General features: G+C 41.9%; 1 protein-coding gene across 2 annotated transcripts in view; it reads left to right on the top strand.

Annotated features, from left to right (window-relative positions):
• The first annotated feature begins 3,688 nt into the window (after positions 1–3,688).
• The window catches only part of TTF2 (transcription termination factor 2), a 49,148-nt gene continuing 31,663 nt past the window's right edge, over positions 3,689–21,173 (top strand). For both annotated transcript variants that reach the window (XM_043877452.1, XM_043877453.1), the window contains exons 1-7: positions 3,689–3,800; positions 3,879–3,981; positions 5,891–5,977; positions 16,698–16,764; positions 18,068–19,069; positions 19,386–19,500; positions 20,064–20,246. In XM_043877452.1, the coding sequence (XP_043733387.1) occupies positions 3,773–3,800; positions 3,879–3,981; positions 5,891–5,977; positions 16,698–16,764; positions 18,068–19,069; positions 19,386–19,500; positions 20,064–20,246 (1,585 nt within the window). In that variant the 5' untranslated portion in view covers positions 3,689–3,772. The remainder of the gene's footprint in view (positions 3,801–3,878; positions 3,982–5,890; positions 5,978–16,697; positions 16,765–18,067; positions 19,070–19,385; positions 19,501–20,063; positions 20,247–21,173) is intronic.

Genomic DNA, 21,173 nt, shown 5'->3' with positions numbered 1-21,173 from the left:
ACAACTTAACGTTTAAAACAGTGAAAAGGAAAAAAAGAGGAATAAGTTGTTCTATTCTTTTCCTGAGAACAAAGAAGATGGAGAGAACAGTGAGCAGGCCTGGTCATTCCAAGTTTTTACTTTAACCACTCCTAATTATTGTCTATAACTTCAGTTTGCTTTTCTGCCCTCTAGCGCTGCATGGGCTACATTCTGCACCTACTTCTTTTAACTCTATGCTAATTACATCCTATATCTGGTGCTCCCCTTTACAGCACTCTCTTGGAGACCATCCCTTGTAGTTTTTCTCTTTTTGCATTATATCAATAGAAAGAAGGCCACAGTACAATACACAGAAGACAATGGACCCAATTACCGGGCTACCTGACGCCAGCCTGTGGCCATTTTTTTGAAACAACGCAAGAGGAAAAAGAAAAGATCCTTACAGCTTTGAACAGCTTTGTTCATCACCAACCTCTGATTGCGAGCCTTCATCCATATAATCTCCCAGATTCCTCATGGAGGGGGCGCTTGAGTCTCCTTTGTCTCCCCTCCACATGCTGAGGATTAAAGCCACCTTTCTATTTCCTCCAAAGTCTCTCTCCATACTTTTTATTTGGCTTTGGTGGGCAGAGAAAGCCAAGATTTTGGGAGGCATCAGTTGCATAGAACGTGAATTTTACAAATAACTTAAAACTTAGAATTGCTGATTATTTCCATCACTCACTCAATGGACATGAGTTAGAGCAAACTCCAGGTGATAGTGAAGGACAGGGAAGTCTGGCGTGCTGCAGTTCATGGGGTCACAAAGAGTCATACATGACTTAGTGACTGAAAAACCAGAGAGTGACAAGAAAGTCAAGGGGTGACTTCCAGCTGATACCCTCACCGCCAGTATCTTATAGATGCCTTTCAAGTTTAATGGGACTTCCCTGGTGGCTAAGACAGTAAAGCGTCTGCCTGCAATGCGGGAGACCTGGGGTTCAATCCCTGGGTCGGGAAGATCTCCTGGAGAAGGGAATGGCAACCCACTCCAGTATTCTTGCCTGGAAAATCCCACGGACAGTGGAACCTGGTAGGCTACAGTCCATGGGGTTGCAAAGAGTCAGACATGACTGAGCAACTTCACTTTTCATGGTTAATATATGCCACCCAGCACAATGCTGACCAGATAATATACAACTGCTTTATTTCCCAAGAATTAAAATGTGTGTTTGTACCACTCTGGATTTTATTCCACAGGTCAGAGAACCAGTCTGCTTAAGGATTAATACCATCTAAACTAAAGAGTCCTTAGGATGCTGAAACATTTTGGTGATTGAGCTGAGATTTTATTTTCCTTGCAGATGTTTTGGTATTGCCTATACACTGTTTTTAACAGCTTTACTGAAGAATAGACACCATAGAATTCACTTATTTAAAGTGTATCCCTGAGTCTTAGTAAATGTATCCAATTGTGCAGCTATTACCACAACCGAGTTTTAGAACAATTTAGAACATACTTCATATCTGGCCACCTCCATGCACAAAGAATTTATTGGCTCATTAACCTGTGGATTTAAACCACTGAGCTTTAGGACCTAGCCTAGGCATTCATTTTGAATACATCAAGTTTTAAAGCAAAACAAACTCAAAGTCTCAACTTTACTAAAAATAAGGGTTCATAAACCACATTGTGTCCAAAGGGCTCTCCAAGAGTTTATAGGCTAATTAAGGATATAAACAATATACACATACTAATGTATATATTTGAAAAGTGCACATTGTATAATTCTCTGTGTTAGTCAGTGGTGTCCGACTCTTTGCACCCCCATGGACTGTGACCAAATTTATGGGAGAAATAATCCCCCATTCTGTGATTTGGCTGTGCATCCTTTCATGGGGTTTGACCTGAAACACTAGCTTGAATACTTGACAGAGGAAGAAGTCCCTCCTCAATGGGACACTTAAGAGGCCCTGATTTTGTCTTGTTTGAAAAAGGCATTTTTAACGAAATAATTAAATTATCATGCCCCTTGTCCTGCAAATCCAATATTCAAGCTCTAATTCTCCTAATATAGCATTTATTGAATACATGAATAGAACTTTCTCAATGCGAGAATTGCAATCTGGGTATAATGAAACTGTCACTATTTGTTTCTTTACTCCTTTCCTATTTCTGCATTTATCTATAGGTGTTTCAGAAGGGATAATTATGTATAAACTTACTCTACTTTGCTTCCAGACACATCTTTAGTCCTAAGAGTTTACTGGGATCTCCACTTATCATGGCATTCAAATGCTATCACATTGTTATTTAAGTGTTCAGTCTGTGCTAGATCAGTCTCCTCCAAATACTGAGCAAGTTCTTTGTGGTTAGAATAGTCGTCTTAAACTTTATATGTGAATAAATGGATTGTATATTTCCTAAGCACCTAGTTCACATTGGGTATACAAAAAGCTATTTATTAAGAACTTGTTTAATTCTTAATAAACAAGAATTGTTTGTTCTCAGGTTTGTCTCCCCTCCTCTGGCTCCCTATGACATTTACATTCACCACATAGCTCAGATTTCCTAGAATTTGCAGATTTTCCTGTCCTACTGTCTCTGTAAATACAGTTACACACGCCACACCATATGTCTGTACATATGGTCCTCAATAGTTGTAAGATTAAGCCGTCTCTCTTGCCATGTCTGATTGCTATTCCTCCCTTTTTGTTGACTAGGAGATCTGACTACGATTTCAAATAGTCCCCTTTCTTTTAATTACATCCTCGATTTTTAATATTACAAACGCATACTAATAGAAAAAGTCTGACAATACAAAATATACAGTATAAAACTCCCTTTCACCAAAGGCCATCTATTCCTCCTGTTGTTTCCACTTTGACATTTCTAACTCAGGTCTCCTACACTGAGTGCCTAGAGAACGTACAGCACACAGGAGGCAGTTTTCTGAGCACCGTCGGCCAACTGCCCACTCACTAATTCTCTGACCTGGGGGGACTCACTCAAACTTTTGAGTCTCGGGGTCCTTAAAATGTTGCGCATCCCACCAGGTTGTCAAGACAGACGTGCATGGGTAAGGACTGTGTTATGGGGTTCTAGAGAAGTCTTTAGGCCCGCTCTACAACAGACTGGTCAGTTCACCGCTTAGCTATAAAGGACGCCCCAACGGCCCTCACTCGCACCCCGCTTCGCCTCCACATGCAAATCCAGTGCCTCTTCCTGAGGCGGCGGCTTCTCTGGGATTCCCCTCCCTAGAGATCGAGCGCGGAGGCGGAGCGCCCACCAGCGCTAGGCCCCGGCAGGCATCCAGAAGACCGCGAAGCTCTAGGCGCTCTCGGCCTCGGGGAGAAGAGAGTCTTTTTTGTAGAGCTCCTCTAAGCAGTCTGTAATGCCTGCTTCCTCTAGGGATGCCTCTAGGTCTTAAATGCGTGCAAGGTAGAGTCGACCAGTTCCTTCCTCGCAAAGCTTCCCTCCTCCGGAAAGCCCCGCCAGCCTCCAAAACTCATTCCAGCTTCAGCCTCGCCCCACGGCCCAAAGACCAGGTTTCCCCCCCGCTCCATTTTTTATTTCGGCGCGCCGCGAATCTCAGGGCGGCCGTGATTGGTTGGAGGTGAGCACATTTCCCGTCTGACTGGCTGATAGTCGTTAGGGTGGGTGGGGCTAAAACCGCGGCGGTGAATTATGGGGGATTAAGAGTGGAGGAGGTGGGTGACGATTGTTTCTTGAATGAGGAGGGCGGAGAAAAAGGCGGAAGCAGGCGTTGGGAGAGGCGGTGGCTTCTGAGAAGAGGAAAGCTGGAGCGAGATGGAAGTAGTTAGGTGTCCGGAGCATGGTAGGAGGTCAGGGCCCAAGGGTCCAAGGGGTCTGCCAGCCTAGCTTGGTGTAATCGTTGTCGACCTTCTCTCCTTAGGGACTTTATGTCTTCTGAAGACCGGCATCCGAGAGGGCCCGAATAAAGGAAAGAGCTTCTACGTGTGCCGGGCGGACACATGCAACTTTGTGCGGACCACCGAGTAGGTCTCCGAGCTAGGCACAATTCCCTGGGACTGCGCGTGGCCACTCAGGAGGAGTCGCCAGCTCCCCGCTGCCCAAAACGGCTAGGAGAGCTGGGACTCCTGGTCTTCAGAGCCAGGGCCCTTTAAGTAGTTGGTAATCCCCGGCATGTTAGGGACACGCTCCGCTATTGCTTGCCCTGTCACCCATGGCTGTTCACTTTCCCTCTCTGGGCCGCCAAGGCGCTCGCTTATAATCTGGATTGGCTACATCTGGATCCTTCTGGGCTTTTTCAGTTCTGGGTTCACTGGCCTGGCCTTGACCGTCCCTTTTCCTGTTGGGACATTACTCCCATCCCGTTTATAATTGAGAACGTGCAGACATAGCAGAAAATAATTGGCTCCAGCTTTACACCTAGTCTTAGGCCGGATTGGTTTCCAAATGTTTGATGTTAAAACACCCTGGTAGTCAGATTAACGGGATCCTTTAAAAACAGGATTCTCTGCATTAAAGTAGTGAGTTTGATACTCGACAAAAACAAATTAGGGATTAAAGCTGAAAAGACATAAGTAATCTGATTCAGCAGTCTAGTTTTTACAAAATTAAAAACTGAGACCGAGAAATAATAAGCATCTTCTTTGAAGTGAGAAAATACTGTTCTCATAAGTATTGTTAATATTTCATAGTATCTGGTGTCCACAGTTTCTATGTGAAATTTTAGACTATCACAGAATTATGCATTTTTTCCTGCTTTCTACTGAACTTGGTTTAGGAAAGTCATTTTCTACATGTGTAAGACACTTTGGATATCAATAGAAAATAAAGTTGTTTTTTTTTTTCAACACATATATTAGCTTCTCATGTTTTTCCCACATGGTTTAGATGACTTGTGTTTTTGTTACACTTTGAAACTTAAGTGGAAGATTTTTACCTTTTTTCAGATTTAGAAAATAAATTTTTTAGAGGAAGTATTTTCTTAGCCTTCTAATAAGTTGTTTTTTCATTTGAAAGAAATTACTGGGATCCATTTAAATTAAATACAAAATGACTTTACTTAAATTAGTGTTAAATCTTGAGATAGAAGGGACCAAACAAATTTCTCAAGCTATAAACATCAGTGTGTCAGGGTTTACTGTTTAATTTCTCATATGTATATGGAGCTTCTTAGGTTCATTACCTAGCTCAAGTTTCATGAAAGCACATTCGGATTTGTAGAAATTAAATATTAGTGGCAGCATAAGATTTGGTTTTAAATGAAAAGGAAAATGCCCTTATGTAAAGTACCATTTATAAGAACATATTGCTATACAAACTAGTATAATAATATTTGACTCAAAAGATGGTTATTTGATAATTTGACCCATTTATAATATGTCTGGTAACCAGATTATAAGCAAAAAGAAGGAAAATGCCACAGGTCATATGAGAGTACTTTAGATTTTCACTCTCAAATATTATATATTAATTCTTTCCTACTAAGAAGTTGGAAGGGAGGAGTTAAACTTAGGCCAATCAAGCATGAAGTGAATTAGTAGAGTGTGTTGCCAGAGTCCTCATGTTGATAGTGACAGCTAACAGGTTATTAGAGGGAAAAGGATGATAGGAGAACCTGGGAAAAAGTCACAGCTTGGAGGAATCACAGTATAGTGGTACATAGCACAATATCATTTTAAACTTGAGTCCTCAGGAAAAAGATAGGTATGTTTATTGTCATGCTTTATTTGGGGGCATGAGAAAAGATGAAAAGATGGGCCCTTTCCCCAGAGGAATGCATATGGACAAGAAAGTGTGTGGGATTTACAAACCCAGTAGAGATTATACATGGGCCCTTATGTTTAAAACACATATTTTAGATTTCATTTTAGGATATTGACCTCTATTCTTTGCCTCCTAAAACACAAATTTCCTTTTTTTTTTTTTTCCTTCTAGCATTCCTGTTTCTCACTGTTTATTGCATGAGGACTTTGTGGTAGAGCTTCAGGGTCTGTCTCTATCACAGAGCAAGAAAGAATATAGGTAAGTGTCCAAAAGGAACAGCTAAGTGTATTTGTTTTTGTTTTTCTTTGTCTGGAAGGGTTATGGTCAGGTGTTTTCCTAGGATTGACTAGTCTTTAAAAGTCAGTAAGAAACAAATGGTGTTTCTGTATGTATTGAATATCTTCTGGACTGTCACTTCCTAACTTCTGAGCTACTTGTTGATGTGAGAAATCTGACCTCTGGTTAATTTCTGGATAAACTGCTTCACCTCCCTCCCTCTCCAGCTTTCAAGTAGCCAATAACGTCAGCTCACCAGCAGTCATTAATTTGCACTCGCTTGTCAACGTTCTCATTCTGGTAGTAGAATGAAAGTGAAAGTTATTTGCTCAGTCATGTCCAACTCTTTGCGACCCCATGGACTGTAGCCCACCAGGCTCCTCTGTCCATGGAATTTCCCAGGCAAGAATACTGGAGCGGGTTGCCATTTCCTTCTCCAGCAGATCTTCTCAACCCAGGGATCAAACCCACGTCCCTGGCATTGGCAAGCTGATTCTTTACCACTGAGCCACCAGGGAAACTGTTCAGTGGTCGTTTAGCATATATTTAAGCAGAGATTCAGAAGATAATACTGGCCAGAAAAGCAGGGGCCAGATGTAGTAGTCTTTATATGACATTTATATGTAATGGTCTTTATATGACAGTTTGAAATTTATATATTCTAGATTGATTCCTCCCCCCAAATATAGGCACTCAAGTACCATCTTCACAATTTTACATAACTGAAAACTGCCTGTACTATGATATTTCTTTACTGAGTTATGCATGCAGTAAGATGCACAGTTCTTAAGTGTTCAACTAGTTGACTTTTGTTTGTTTTCTGATTGAGTTTTAAGAAAGGTATACACCTATCCTTAAAACCAAGATTCCAGTCAAAATATAGAATATTTATTTCCATTACCCCATTAAGTGCCATTGGGTCCCATCTAGGTAATCCCTCCACCTATCGTAGTTAATCACTGTTTTGATTCATACTGCATGTATTCTTTTGTATCTGGCTTCTTTTATGTAACAGTGTCTGTAGAGATTCATCCATGTAGTTGTATCTGTCAGTAATTCATTCTTTATCATTGCCCAGAACACCATTTTGAATACCATTTATGAAAGCCATTTTGTTTCATGTCGTTTTTTGCTATTTCTGTATACCTTCTTTGATGAAGTCTCTGTTTAAAATTTTGCCCATTTTTTTAATTGAAATTTTTATCGAGATAATTATAGATTCACAGGCAGCTTAAGAAATAGTACAAGGAGATCCTCTGCAGACTTACACATTACCTAATGGCATGTATACATTATACGTTTAGTTCTATGCAACTTTATCATGTGTGCATGCATGAGTGCTTTGTTGCTCCATCGTTTCTGACACTTTGTGACCTCATGGACTGTAACCTGCCAAGTTCCTCTGTCTGTGGGGTTCTCCAGGCAAGAATACTGGAGTGGGTTGCCATTCACTTCTCCAGGGATCTTCACAATCCAGGGATTGAGCCTAGATCTCCTGCATTGCAGGCAGATTCTTTACCAACTGAGCCACCTTTTGTGTATTTACTACAACAGTCAAGATATTGAGCAGTTCCTTTACTGGAGAATCCTTGTTGCCCTGTTGTAACTATACCCACCTTCCTCTTACTTCCCTCTGTATACTCCTGGCAACCATGAACCTGATCTCTAGTTCTCAAATGCTGTCACTTCAAAATGTTACATACATGGAATCATACAGTGTAACTTTGGGGGTTTTTTCTATCTTCAAAATTGTGTTGTCTTTTGTTACTGAGTTGGAAGAATTCCTAATGTATTCTCTGCACAGGTCCTTTGGCAGATATATATATTGTGTATTTTTTCCCTGAGTCTGTGGCTTTCGTTTTCTTGACTGTCTTTTGAAGAGTAGAAACTTTTCATTTTATGAAATCCAATCTATCATTTTTTTATGATTTGTGCTCTTTGTCTTCTGTGAGGAATCTTTGCCTACCTCAAGATCATAAAGTTTTCTAGTGGTTTCTTTTAGAAGTTTTATAGTTGTTTTCTTTATTTTTTTTTTAATGATTTTTTGTTTAGTCTACGCCTCTTGTTGTTGTTCAGTTGCTCAGGCTTGTCCAATTCTGCAAGCCCATGGACTGCAGCACCCCAGGCTTTTCTGTCTTTCACTATCTCTCTGTGCCCTACCTCAAATTAATTTGACATACCTTATGAGATAGAAGTTCATTTATTTTTTCATGTAGTATTGAATGAATGCTATTCAATTGTTTCAGCACCATTTTTTGAATGTTTCCCGTGGAAACACTTGGCACCTTTGTGAAAAATTGGTTGACCACCATGTGTGGATCTGTTTCTGGACTTGCTAGTCTCTTCCATTGATCTTTTTGTCTATCCTGACATGATCAAATAAGATCCTGTGAGTCTTCCCACTTCCCTCTTCAAGATTTGCTATTCTGGGTCCTTTACATTTCCATATAAAAGGTAGAGTCACCTTTTACAGTTTCCTCAGAAAACTCAGTTGGGATTCTATCGAATCTGTATAGATCAGTGTAGGGAGAACTGTATTAATCTTGATCTTCCAGTCCATGAGCATGGTATATTTACTTATGACATTTAAAATTTCTTTTAGCATTGTCGAATAGTTGATTATAGAGTGCTATATACCCTTTTGGTTAAATTTAGTCCTCAGTGTTTACGTTTCTTGACACTCTTATGAATGGAATTTTTAACAATCATTTATTTACTTATTTTTGGCTGTGCTGGGTCTTTGTTGCTTTGCACAGGCTTTCTCTAGTTTTGGTGATCGAGGGCCACTCTTGGTTGCAGCGTGGGGGCTTCTCACTGCTGTGGCTTCACTTGTTGCGGAGCACAGGCTCTATGCTCTCAGGCTTCAGTAGTTGCAGCTTGTGGGCTCTCGAGCACCGGCCCAGTAGTTGTGGCTCACCAGCTTAGTTGCACATGTGCGATCCTGGACCAGGGATCCAAGCTGTGTCCCCTGCATTGGCAGGCAGATTCTTACCCACTGTGCCACCAGAGAAGTCTTTAAAAGTGGAATTTTTAAAAATTTCACTTTTCTATTGTTTCCTGCTAGTATAGCGGGGTCAGTAAGCCTTTAGTGCCTGAAGTTAGAACAATTTCCTTTACATACTACTGGGGGCCCTGGATCATACAGAAATACTGTTCTATGTGGTAGGAAGATGCTGAAGAATTTTTTATTCAATTTGCATCAAAAGAAGAACTATGGAAGTTAGATTAGGAGGTGATGGCAGTGGAGGCAAGGAGCCCACTGAACTATGTGGGGCTCTAGAATGCCTACTACCTGGCACGTTCATGACCTCTTCATTGAATCTACTGTGACAGGTTTCAATATCCCTGTTTTATAGACAGATGAGGAAACATTTAGAGAGGTTAGAAAAGGAATTTGAGGTCAAAGCATTATAGTGTGGCCTGGCTGGCATGGGAGCCTTGTTGTTGTTGTTATTTAGGTGCTAAGTTGTATCTGATTCTTTTGTGACCCCATGGAATGTAGCCCACCAGGCTTCCCTGTCTATGAGGATTCCCAGGCGAGAACACTGGAGTGGGTTTCTAGTTCCTTCTCCAGGGGACCTTCCCAACCCAGGGATTGAACCTATGTCTCCTGCATTGACAGGCAGATTCTTTGCCACTGAGCCACCAGGGAAGCCCCTGGGATTTGAGCCTAGATCTAACCAACTCCAGGCACACCCACTTTCTCTAAGTGAAAGGTGAATTTAGACTGAAGCCCTGGCGGTAGAGTTGGGTGTGCTTAGACTGGTGGATCAGACGGTAAAGAATCTGCCTGCAGTGCAGGAGTCCTGGGTTTGATCCCTGGATTAGGAAGATCTGGAGAAGGGAATGGCTACCCACTCCAGTATTCTTGCCTGGAGAATTCCATGGTCAGAGGAGTCTGGCAGGCTACAGTCCATGGGGTGGCGAAGAGTCAGACAGGACTCAGTGACTAACACACACACACAGACTGGAGAGCACTTGCTGAAAGAGAATTGATACAACGTGTTTCCTGGTGGTTAAGCATCTTCTCTTCCTCCATTTACTCAGCTGGGATAGCAGTCATGGTAGCACTGGATTCCCCGGGCTGCGAGGGTCAGTGCAGTCGTGTGTGTGATCACTTCCTTTGGTGTTTAGCACGTGGTCAGTGCTCAGGAAATGGTTTCCTGGGTGGGTGAGTTTACCATTAAGCAAAACAAGGAAGGAAAGTTGACATCAGTAGAGGATCACTAACACATACAGCTTTGGACTCATTGTGTCTTATGTACACGTGAAGCAGGCTGGACAAGTGAATGGGCAGCTCCAAAGAGGTCTAGGCTGAGGACAGAATCTTGAGAACTTGTCTCTGTTACTCTTCACACGAGGTGGAGGAGGCTGAGGTGCTCATTATTTTAAAAATAGAAAAAGAATGCTTGAATGTATTTCTTTTAGCTCAAGTCTAGAACACTTATTAAGAGGTACTTACTAGAGCTTTGAAAAGATTGTTTTAGCACGAATAAAATACAGTTCTACAGCACACAACAAATTAACAACAAAGCAAAAAAAAAAAAAAAAAGAAACCCAGCAAAAAATCCAACAAGTATACCCTGATAGGTGGTATAGGCTGAAAATTTAAAAAAGAAATAGGTAATGTATCTATGGATGATGACTTCCTTAGTAGACAGTAAAGCATTTAGCCAGAATCCCTGCAGTCTGGAGAAAGACATCATGTAGCACAAGCTTTTCTTCCCCCAAATTGGGTTTTCTTTTCAAGAACTTAAAGGACTTTGTATCCTTGAATTAGTACTGTTATGTTTAATGCTTAACCTAGCTAGGAGACCGAAGTAACACTGAGGTGCCCATTTTTCTTACCTTGGCACGAAGCTGCTTTTTTGTGTAGTTCTCTAACTAAACACCAGATGGTGCCACTCACCAGCATTTGACTGGCCCTTCAGCCATGACCCTGTTGTTGGGCATTAAGGAAAACTATGATTGTTGCTCAGTAAAACCAGAGAGAAGAACTCCTGCCTTGACGTGAACGATGTGGTACTTGTTGATATACGGATGTTGGATATGGTTGTCAAGCTCCTGAGTTCCTCTTCTCTCCTCTCTTCCCTTTCTCTCTCTCTTTTAGCTTTTATTCTCAAGGATCAAAATAGATGGTAATTTTCTTTGTCTGTAGATTGGTAAAACAGGTTTTAGTTCTTTAAATAACTGGTTGTACTGGGATGTTCAAAATACTTTTATGTTTTTACTTTTTTTTAAAGAGGGTTTTTTTTTTATTTGGCTTCCATGGGTCTTCATTGCTGTGCGCGGGCTTTCTCTAGTTGTGGAGAGCAGGGGCTGCTCTTTGTTGCAGTGTGCGGGCTTCTCATTGCGGTGACTTCTCATGTTGTAGAGCAAAGGCTCTTGGCCTGCGGGCTTCAGTAGTTGTAGCAAATAGGCTCAGGAGTTGTGCCTCACCTGCTTGGTTGCACCAAGGCATGTGGAATTTTCCCAGACCAGGGATCAAACCCATGTCCCCTGCATTGGTAGGCAGATTCCTATCCACTGTACCACTAGACAGGTCCCCCCAAATGCTTCATTTTTAATAGCACACGAATCTGCGCACATCTAGGACACCCCTTTTGTGGTAGGTTGATTACTGGGTAAAATTGGCATGCAGAGTATCTAACCCAATGATGATTACCTAGGCTGATGACAGAGAGGCACTGGGACATGAGCCAGACCCATGCAGAAGGACCTCGGGCTCCAGCCACCCATAAAGAATCCCACTCAACAAAGCCAGTGCTTTAACTAGGTACTGTGGAGTATCATGCACTGTGCTGTACCACAGAAGTGATCCTTGTATGGAAACGGCTCACTCAGTCAGTGGTGTCCGACTGTTTGCGGCCCCAGGGACTGCAGCCCCCCACATTCTCTGTCCGTGGGATTTTCCAGGCAGGAGTACTGGAGTGGGTTGCCCTTTCCTTCTCCAGGGGATCTTCCTGACCCAGGGATTGAACCAGCATCTCTTGCATCTCCTGCCTTGGCAGGCCCACTGGGACACCTGGGAAGCCCATGGAGAGGATATTAGCCTTTTATAATGTGTACAGCAATTCCTTTCCCCAGGTTGCCTTTTTTCTTGTAATTTTGCCTATGGTATTTTTACTATATGGACATTTAATACTTCTGTGTAGTCAAATTACTAAATCCTTTATCTCTCAGCTGCAGGATTTTGTCATTCCCTTTTTACTTTAGAATTGCCAAAATATTCATCTCTGTTTTTTTCCCTAGAACATTTACAGTTTTATTCTATACATTTTTGTTCCATCTTGAATTTTTGTGTAAAAGGTGAGATAGAAATCCAGCTTTATGTTTTTCCACTGCTGCATGTGGAGACGTGAACCCGTATTTCTAAGGGCCCTAAGACACGATTGGGATAAGAGTTAGACACAGGAAGGTTGGTGAGCAGTCTGATCTGCTGGTTAGAGTGCTAAATTGTATGTGTTCAAATGCCAGATGTTTCTCTGGCTGTAAAACCAACAGTAGGAGATTAAGGCTGGTGAAGGTTACTGAGAAAGTGGAGGAATTGAGACTTGAACTTGGCCTTGAATGATCCCTAGCTGATTTTTTCATTTTTCTTGTTCATAACCTATGCCTTGGAAAATAATTAATGAATATACTGTAGAAATTACGCTCTTTTTCATAGTGAACTCGTTTGCTTTCTCTATGACAATGTATTTCCACCGCTTTCTCTATTGATTTACAATTTAATAAACATAACAAACTTTTATCCTAAAAACAGAGAAGCTCATCTAGATTGTTTTTAATAAAAACATAAGCAGAAACATTTTTTTGCAGTGTGCCTAGCACATAGCTGATGCTCAGTGTATGTTGTTTACTTCCCTCTTTCTCCAAATCTTGCCCTTCTCCTGAAAGTCTATGAAGTTTGGGCTTTAAAATACATGCTACTTATAAAACATTCTTTCAGTTAAGGTTTCAGGTACTTGATACACTTTCAACAGCAAGAATTTGTTCTTGACTTGTTTTCATAAGTAGTAGTACTCCCTAATAGTAGCCTTTCTTTGAGTTTTTTGCAATCAAGGCATTTCAGAAATTTTCAGAACTATATGTTCAGAACTAAATTTTCTTATTGCAGTAAGAAAAAATTAGAGACCAACACATGTTTTTTATGGTGAACTTGAATGAGAAAATTATGAGTTTGTGTGATAGGAGCTGGTCCTTTCTTCTTTTTTAAAAATAATTTTATTTATTTATTTTTTTTGGTTGCATTGGATCCTGTGTTGTCTGCATGGGCTTTCTCTAGTTGTGGAGAGTGGGGGCTACTCTCTGGAGGCAGTGTGTGGGCTTCTCATTGTGGGGTCTTCCTTTGTTGTGGAGCACAGACTCTATGCACGGGTTTTAGTAGTTTCGGCATGCAGGCTCAGTAGTTGTGGCGCATGGGCCTAATTGCTCCGTGGCACGTGGAACCTTCCCGGACCAGGGATCAAACCCATGTGCCCACATTGGCAGGTGGATTCCTATCATCTGTACCACTAGGAAAGTCCATGTCTTCTTTTTCACTCTTATGGAATACTTGTCCATTTGGAGCTTGTTATCTTTGCTTTTACATCCAAGTGAAGTGGTGGCATCGAGGGGTTGTGATCTGCTCAGGATTCATTTTGAGTCAGGACTCAGACTGTTGTGATTTGTGTTGTATTTGTTGTTTAGTCGCTAGGTTGTATTTGATTCTGCAACCCCAATTCTGCTACAAAATGGATTGTAGCCCCTCAGGCTCCTCTGTCCCTAGGATTTCTCAGGCAAGAATACTGGAGTGAGATGCCATTTCCTTCTCCAGGGAATCTTCCCAATGCAGGGATCGAACCCACGTCTCCTGCATTGGCAATCGGATTCTTTGCCGCTGAGCCACCAGTAAAGCCCTTGTATTATGTATCACAGTACTAATTTAAGAAGTTAGAAAAAGGACAAGAAATTAAACAGAAAGAAAACAGAAAGAAGGAATTAATGCAGATAAAATTGAACTTAAGGAGGTAGAAAGGAAAAAAGTGAGCTAATAAATAAAATCTAGAAGCTAATTGATGAAGAAAAACAGAGAAGGCTCTAATATACAGCATGAAATATAGAGAGTTGCCCAATGGATACATTAAAACACATGTGAAATGACATATGCAAAAGGTTATTCATTGTGATATTGCTTTTAATAGTAAAGGATTGGAAATAACCAGAGGGGTCTGGTTAAATAAATAATGGAACATCCTTATAGTGGAAAACTGCTGCTGTGTAAAAACCTGTGCAGTTGTAGAAAATACGTACACATAAGGAAGTCCTTTATGTATATGTTTTTATAGAAAAATCTCCAAGACATATTGTTCAGTTAAAAAAAAAAAAGCAAGCAAGGTATTTGGTAGTATGTATACTATGCTACTTGGGCTTCCCTGGTAGCTCAACTGGTAAAGAATCCGCTTGCAATGCAGGAGATTCCAGTTTGATTCCTGGGTCTGGAAGATCCCCTGGAGAAGGGATCGGCTACCCACTCCAGTATTCTTGGGCTCCCCTGGTGGCTCAGACAGTAAAGAATCCAGCCTCAATGTGGGAGACCTGGGTTTGATCCCCGAGTTGGGAAGATCCTCTGAAGGAGGGCATGGCAACCCACTCCAGTATTCTTGCCTGGAGAATCCCCAAGGACAGAGGAGCCTGGCGGACTACAGCCTATGGGGTTGCAAAGAGTTGGACACAGCTGAGCGACTGAGCACAGCACAGCATACTACGCTACCCACTTGAGTAGATAAGGAAGAAATAAAGAAAATACATTGACCTGAATATTCATTAAAGCCATCTCTGGAAAGGCAAACAAAAAACTAAGAGATATGGTTACTTGGGAGGGATGTGAACTGAACAAATGGAGAGGAGGTGCCTTTCACTGTCATTTTATACTTTTTGATCGAGCATTTTACCTATTTAAACAATTAAGTGGAATACATAATTTCAGAGGCTCTTATTTAACTGATTAAATGTTTTTGAGGAGTCATTTGGGGTAAGGAAGAATTCAGTTGGTTCTGTTTAATTCAACAATACTTAACTATTATGTACAAACAGCGAGGCTTAGGAATAAAGAGATATTTATCGCCTTCTAGTTGCTGACAGGCAGATATAAGCTTAATACAACTATATATGACAAAAATACAGAAGCAGTACAATGTGTGAATAGGGCAGAGAGTGTGCAAAGGCGGCATGTCTTGAACTGGGTATGGAGGGACCTGAAGGATTGACAGCTGGTGATGGGGTAATGGTGGGCAAATAGGGATAAGAGGACATTTGGATGGAGAGTGGTACCCGTGCAAAGTCCAGTAGGATGGGGAGTGTGTGGCTTAGTTTGAGCACGGGACAGCATGGCCATTTTTGCATAGCTGGAATATAGGTAGTGTTTGTGTGAGCAGGGACTGCCTTGCCCTGGGATTTAGGCCTGTAGTCAGTCTTTTTTTTTTTTTTTTTTTTTAATGAAAGATTGGAAACATATACGAAAGTAGAAAGGATACTGCATGTGAGCTTCAACAGTCACACTCATGGCGAATCTTGTTGCATCTATATCCTTGCACCCTACCCACCAGCTCCTCCATGTTTGGAGACAGATCCCACATAATGTCGTTTCTTCTGTAAATATTTCAGTGTGTAGCTGTAAAAAATATGGACTTTTTTTTTTTTAACCAATTGGAGTACAGATTTCCAGAAGATTCATAAATATTATAAATAGTTTATTTTTGGTAGTTTTTGCTCATTTGCTTAAGTCAGGATTCTAATAAGGTCTACAGATTGCAGTTAATTGATATATTTTTTTAAGTCTCTTAAATAGGTCCCCCCAGTCTTTTTCTTCTGCCTTGTGATTTACTTGTTGAAGGAATCAAGTTGTTTGTCTTATAGCATTTCCCACTGTTAAGAGTTTGCAGGTTACATCCCCTGGTCTAGTTTTATGTGTTCATCTGTTTGCATTTCCTGTAAATTGCTAATTGGATCCAGGGGTTTGACCAGATTCAGATTCGTTTTTGTCTTAGTTTCCTTTTCTTGACCATGCCACTATAAGTTTTGTGGGGTCTTAGTTTCCAGACCAGGGATGGAGCCCAGGCCCCCTGCAGAGGAAGCACACAGTCTTAACCACTGGATGACGGGGGAAGTCTTTGCTTTGATTTGGCTTGGTTTTTTGTTTTTTGCTTTTTTCACTCTATAGGGAGCATTGTGGCTTCCCATTAGGGACACACCAGGCCCCCTGCAGAGGAAGCACACAGTCTAACCACTGGATGACTGGGGAAGTCTTTGCTTCGATTTGGCTTGGTTTTCTGTTTTTTTTTTTTTGCTTTTTCACTCTACAGGAAGCACTGAAGCTTCCCATTAGGGACACATCATGTCTGGTTACCTCCTTTTTTCTGATTTTAGCGGCCCCTGTGGATCGGTGTCCCCATGTCAATCATTCTGTAGAGTTAAATGAATAAATCTATGAGTACCCTCTGGTTACTATGACATCTGTATTCTTTCACTTCTCAGGTCTTGTAAATATCCTTTGAGGTAAAGAATTTTTAAATGTAGTACATGTAAGAGTAATTGGTTTCAAGTGACCTTTCAAAGCTGTTATCAAATAATTATAGAAGGGTTTCTTGAATTAAAAACAAGTTCATCTTTTATTCTAATGGATTTTCACAAACTTGATTATTTGTGTTTCATACTTTATCAGGTTGTTCTTCCGATGTGTTAAAAGTAAAGCAGAGGGGAAGCAGTGGTGTGGAAATATCCCATGGCAGGTAGGAGTTTCAGATCTGACTATGTAAAGATGTTTAACCTGTGGGATCACCTGAAAAGACCCTAAAGTCCATTATAAACTGATTGGTCTTCATTGTACTTTCTCTGAAAGACAGTTCTTTTCTTTCAGCAAGGTAGACCCTGTTGGGACTCTTAATTCAAAGAACTATTTGGATCTTTTTTTTTTTTTAACTTTTAATTTTATATTGGAGTGTGGCCAGTTAGCAAACAATGCTGTGATAGTTTCAGGTAAACAGCGAAGGGACTCAGTCACACATAAACATCTCTCCATTCTATAGTTAATAATAGTAGTGTTAGTCACTCAGTTGTGTCCGACTCTTTTTGACCCCATGGACTATAACCTGTCAGGCTCCTCGGTCTGTGGAATTTTCCAAGCAAGAATACTGGAGTGGGTAGCCATTCCCTTCTCCAGGGGATCTTCCCCACCCAGGGATTGAACCCAGGTCTCCTGCATCGCAGGCAGATTCTTTACCATCTAAACCACCAGGGAAGCCCATTCTATGGTTAGCATTCTCCTATTTAGGGAAAAAATTTAAATTTACTTGACTAACCTCAGGAATTTTTTTTTTTTTAATATTTATTTATTTGGCTACTCTTATTTTAGTTGTAGCATGCAGGATCTTTAGTTGTAACATGTGGGATCTAGTTCATTGACCAGGGATCTAACCCAGACCCCCTGCATTGGGAACATGAAGTCTTAGCCACCGGACCGCCAGGGAAGTCCCAGCATGTTTTTATAGACTGATATCTACTTGATGTTTGTATAAACTGAGTGTAATTCATAAGCTTCCAGAGTGTGAGAACTAGGAGAGACCCTGTAGATGTCTACTACATGAGGAACTAGACTGAGGGAGGTCTTGAGATTTGTAGATGGATAGCTTGGACGTAAGGTTCTAGATTTGCACTGTGAAACCATCCTAAAGCCAAAATCAGAGCTGTTTAGGTTTGGGGAAAAGTTCATCTTGAGAGAGTTGTTTTCATGAAAAATATACATTGTGGCTATTGCTATTATTAAAACAGTTTGACCTGGACACTGCTTTTCCTTGAGGCCTGTAGAAGCAGTGATCACAGACAGAGAAGGAACCAAGCGTTGAAAGTACTTTTAAGAAACAAATGCTTTGTGAGTTTGGCAGTCCTTTCTAGAGCAAGAAATGATCCCAGGAACGTTTAGAAAAACTGGGCTACTTTTACTGTGTTTCCATTTCCTCTGAAGAAAGGCATTCTAGGTGTGAAGGTTGCATTCATATTTTATGTTAAGATTAGATTATTTCCTTTGTCTTTTAGGATCCTAATTCTAAAGAACATTCTGGAACCAGTAAGTCTCAGCATGCCTCTGAGCCATCTCACTATCCTTCCAGCCAGCAGAGAAACCCGTTCAAGGTACTTGATAAGAATCAAGAACCATCCGTCTGGAAACAGTTCATCAAAGGTGAAGATGAGGAAAAGACAGCTGATAAGAAGCAAAGAGAAAAGGGAGACCCACTCCTGGATCAGAAGAAGGAACAGAAGCTGGAATCTAAGTGCTGGACGGAGAAAGAGCTCTCATCTGGCTTGGGAGTAAAGAAAAAAGAATCTGCAGTTCAAGACAAGCAGCAAAGGGAGAAGACAGAGTTTCAGTGCGAAGCAAAGGAGATAGAAGGGATGCACAAAAGAAACCTTTTTGAGATGAAATTCAAACAGGTCCATGGAAATGTGCTCAGAGAACCATCTGCATTTCAGGTGAAGTCAGATAGTGAGAGTCATTCTGTCCAAAAAGAGTCAGAACCTCTGACAGAAAAGGAAACTAAGCCTTTGCCTCGAATTGTTCACAGTCAACACTCAGTAAGCCAGCCCCTGAAAGGGAAGCACCTCAACAAGGAGCACCCCAAGAGCGGGGAGGCTGGAGAAACAAAGACAGGGAACAACCCAAGCACACAGACCCTCCAGAAGAGTCTGCCCCAGGGCCATTTTCAGGCTCAGTCGGAGACCCGGGACATGCCTGCTCCAGAGGAACCCGCTGCTCAGCCTGCACCACTGGCTACAGGGCGTCCCGCAGGAGGGAGGCGAGACGCTGACACAAGCAGTGCTGACAGTGAGGAAGAGGACGTTGTTTTTGTTTCGTCTAAGCCAGGGAGCCCCTTACTCTTTGACTTGCCTCCAGACACACAGGAGAAGAAGAACCTTAAACTCCCTGGTCAGAGTGTGCAAAGAAATGTTTCTTCTGCCCCGAGTGTCTCCAAGAAGGGAGAACCTTCAGACGCAACAGCCCAACGTGTGTTCCTCACAACACAACTGAAACAAAAGAAGGTAGCTACTATCTGTATTGGTTTATAAGGTCGGAGCATTGCTTGCTGTGGGCAGGCAAGGTACGCCACAAACAAGTGAAATATATTAATGTAAGGAAGGTCTCACAGGTGGATGTTTAGTTTCTGCCTTTTGCTGTGTTTATATGTTCAGGATTGGTAAATCAGCTGGGTTTAGAAAGAAGAAAGGTTCTGGTTTTCACACATGTAGCTAAAAGACTAAAGTCACAGTTTTAGCTTTCTAGGCTGTTTTAATCTGAAACTGCCTTCTGACACCTCGAGAGGAGCGAGGGACCCATTTTATAGGATCTGTTTTCCAGAGCACACTGGCATCGGTGAACATCCAGGCTCTTCCAGACAAGGGTCAGAAGTTGTTCAAGCAAATCCAGGAGCTGGAGGAAGCGCTCAGTGCCCTGGCCCTCTCCCCAGAGCAAGGTAGAAGGGGTTCTGCCCCTGAACCCGGGGTTTGCATGAACTTCCCAAGATATTTGAGAGCCATTTCGATAAAGAACGGGTTGGGGGACTTCCTTGGCTGTCCAGTGGTTAGGACTTCAGCTTCCAATGCAGGGGGTACAGGTTCAGTCCCTGATCAGGGAGCTGAGATCCCAGATGCCACGTGGCCCTGCCCCCCAAAAAAACCCAAAACATAAAAAGAGGAGCAATGTAACAAATTCAATAAAGTCTTAAAACAGATTTTTTTTTTTTAAATCTGAGGAATAGTTCCTGACATTGAAAGAATAGGTTGATGCATTCACCTGCCCATCTTGTTGTCTGTTTCTGAGCTTCCTTTTAAGTTGCATCTGTGACTGATAAAAATTTCCTCCTGTTTCCTGTGGACTCGAGTCTTTTCCCATTGTTTAAGAAGCAGTTTAAATGCTGCGCTCTCTAGGAAGCCCTCCCCTGCTCATGGCGATCCCACTCTCTCTTGACCTCACCTTGCTCATAGAATTCCTTCACTTTTCTGAAGTGTAATCTGTTCTTCCCTGTGTTTTGAGCAGACGCTAAGGAGAAGAGTAACACTCAGGAACCTCAGCAGAGTCACTTCACCAAAGAGACCACTGACCCTCCCCACTTGCTGCCTCCCAAGCCCCTGCAGGGTCAGGATCCCTGGCCTCTGGGTTCTCGAGGACTGAAGGCTGCCCACCAGGAAGCTGCTGGAAGGTCTGATCAGTGCTGTGGAGGTGAGATCCGAGGGCCTGGCCCTGGGGGGTAGCTACACCTACAAGTTAAGTGCTTCCTCATAGATGCCTTTGTGCCCATGAGAAGGGAGAAGACATTCTGTGTTGCCTGTGTAATGAAGCGGGTGGTGCTCAGCTGAGTTTTTACACAGTGTAATTTAGATCTTCTTGCAAGCAGAGACTGTGTCTGCCCTGCTCACTGACCTTGTTCATGGCCCTTAATCAACCAGCTTGGTGGCCGGCATATGGGAGTCATCTACTACATGTTTGTGAGTGAAAACTCAAACTTACATCATGAGGAGGAAAGCAAACCAGTGGAGATGTTTGTAGTCCTGTGTGTGTGTATGTGTGTGTGTGCTGAGGCAGAGCAGGGGAGTGTGTGCCCATGACCAATAGACCCACAGAGCGCAGTACCACCCTATTTAAATGAGCGTTTCCATCCTGAACTCTACAGACAACAGTGAATTCTGAAGCAGCTGCAGGAGAAGGATCCCTGGAAGAGCCTCAACTATGTAATATGATCATATGGTTTCCTGACCAGGACACAGGAACTTGGGTGGGCTGACAGTGATGAGAGAAGCAAAAGCCAGTTTTCTCCTGAGAACTGCTCAGGATGTGGGAAGGAAAAGGAGAGAAAAAAGAAAACAGGAGGGAGGGGAGAGAAGTTGAAAAGCAGTAGTCAGAAGAGGGTAAGGGATAGACAGGATGCCATGTGACACAAGGATCCCTCTAAAAGGGCACAGAGAAAATGTACTTACATAGGTGAACTAGATAAGCAGCAAGAATCTACTGTATAGCACCGGGGTATCTTATAGTAACCTATCATGGAAAAGAATACATAAAAAAATACATATAACTGAGTCACTTTGCTGTACACTTAAAACTAACACAGTGTTGTGAATTAACTACTTCCACTGAAACAAAGAAGAA

The sequence above is a fragment of the Cervus elaphus genome, chromosome 20, assembly GCF_910594005.1.
Source record: "Cervus elaphus chromosome 20, mCerEla1.1, whole genome shotgun sequence".
Lineage (NCBI taxonomy): Eukaryota > Metazoa > Chordata > Mammalia > Artiodactyla > Cervidae > Cervus > Cervus elaphus.
The sequence above is the reverse complement of the archived record's forward strand: the minus strand, read 5'-3'. Positions and strand labels throughout refer to the sequence as shown.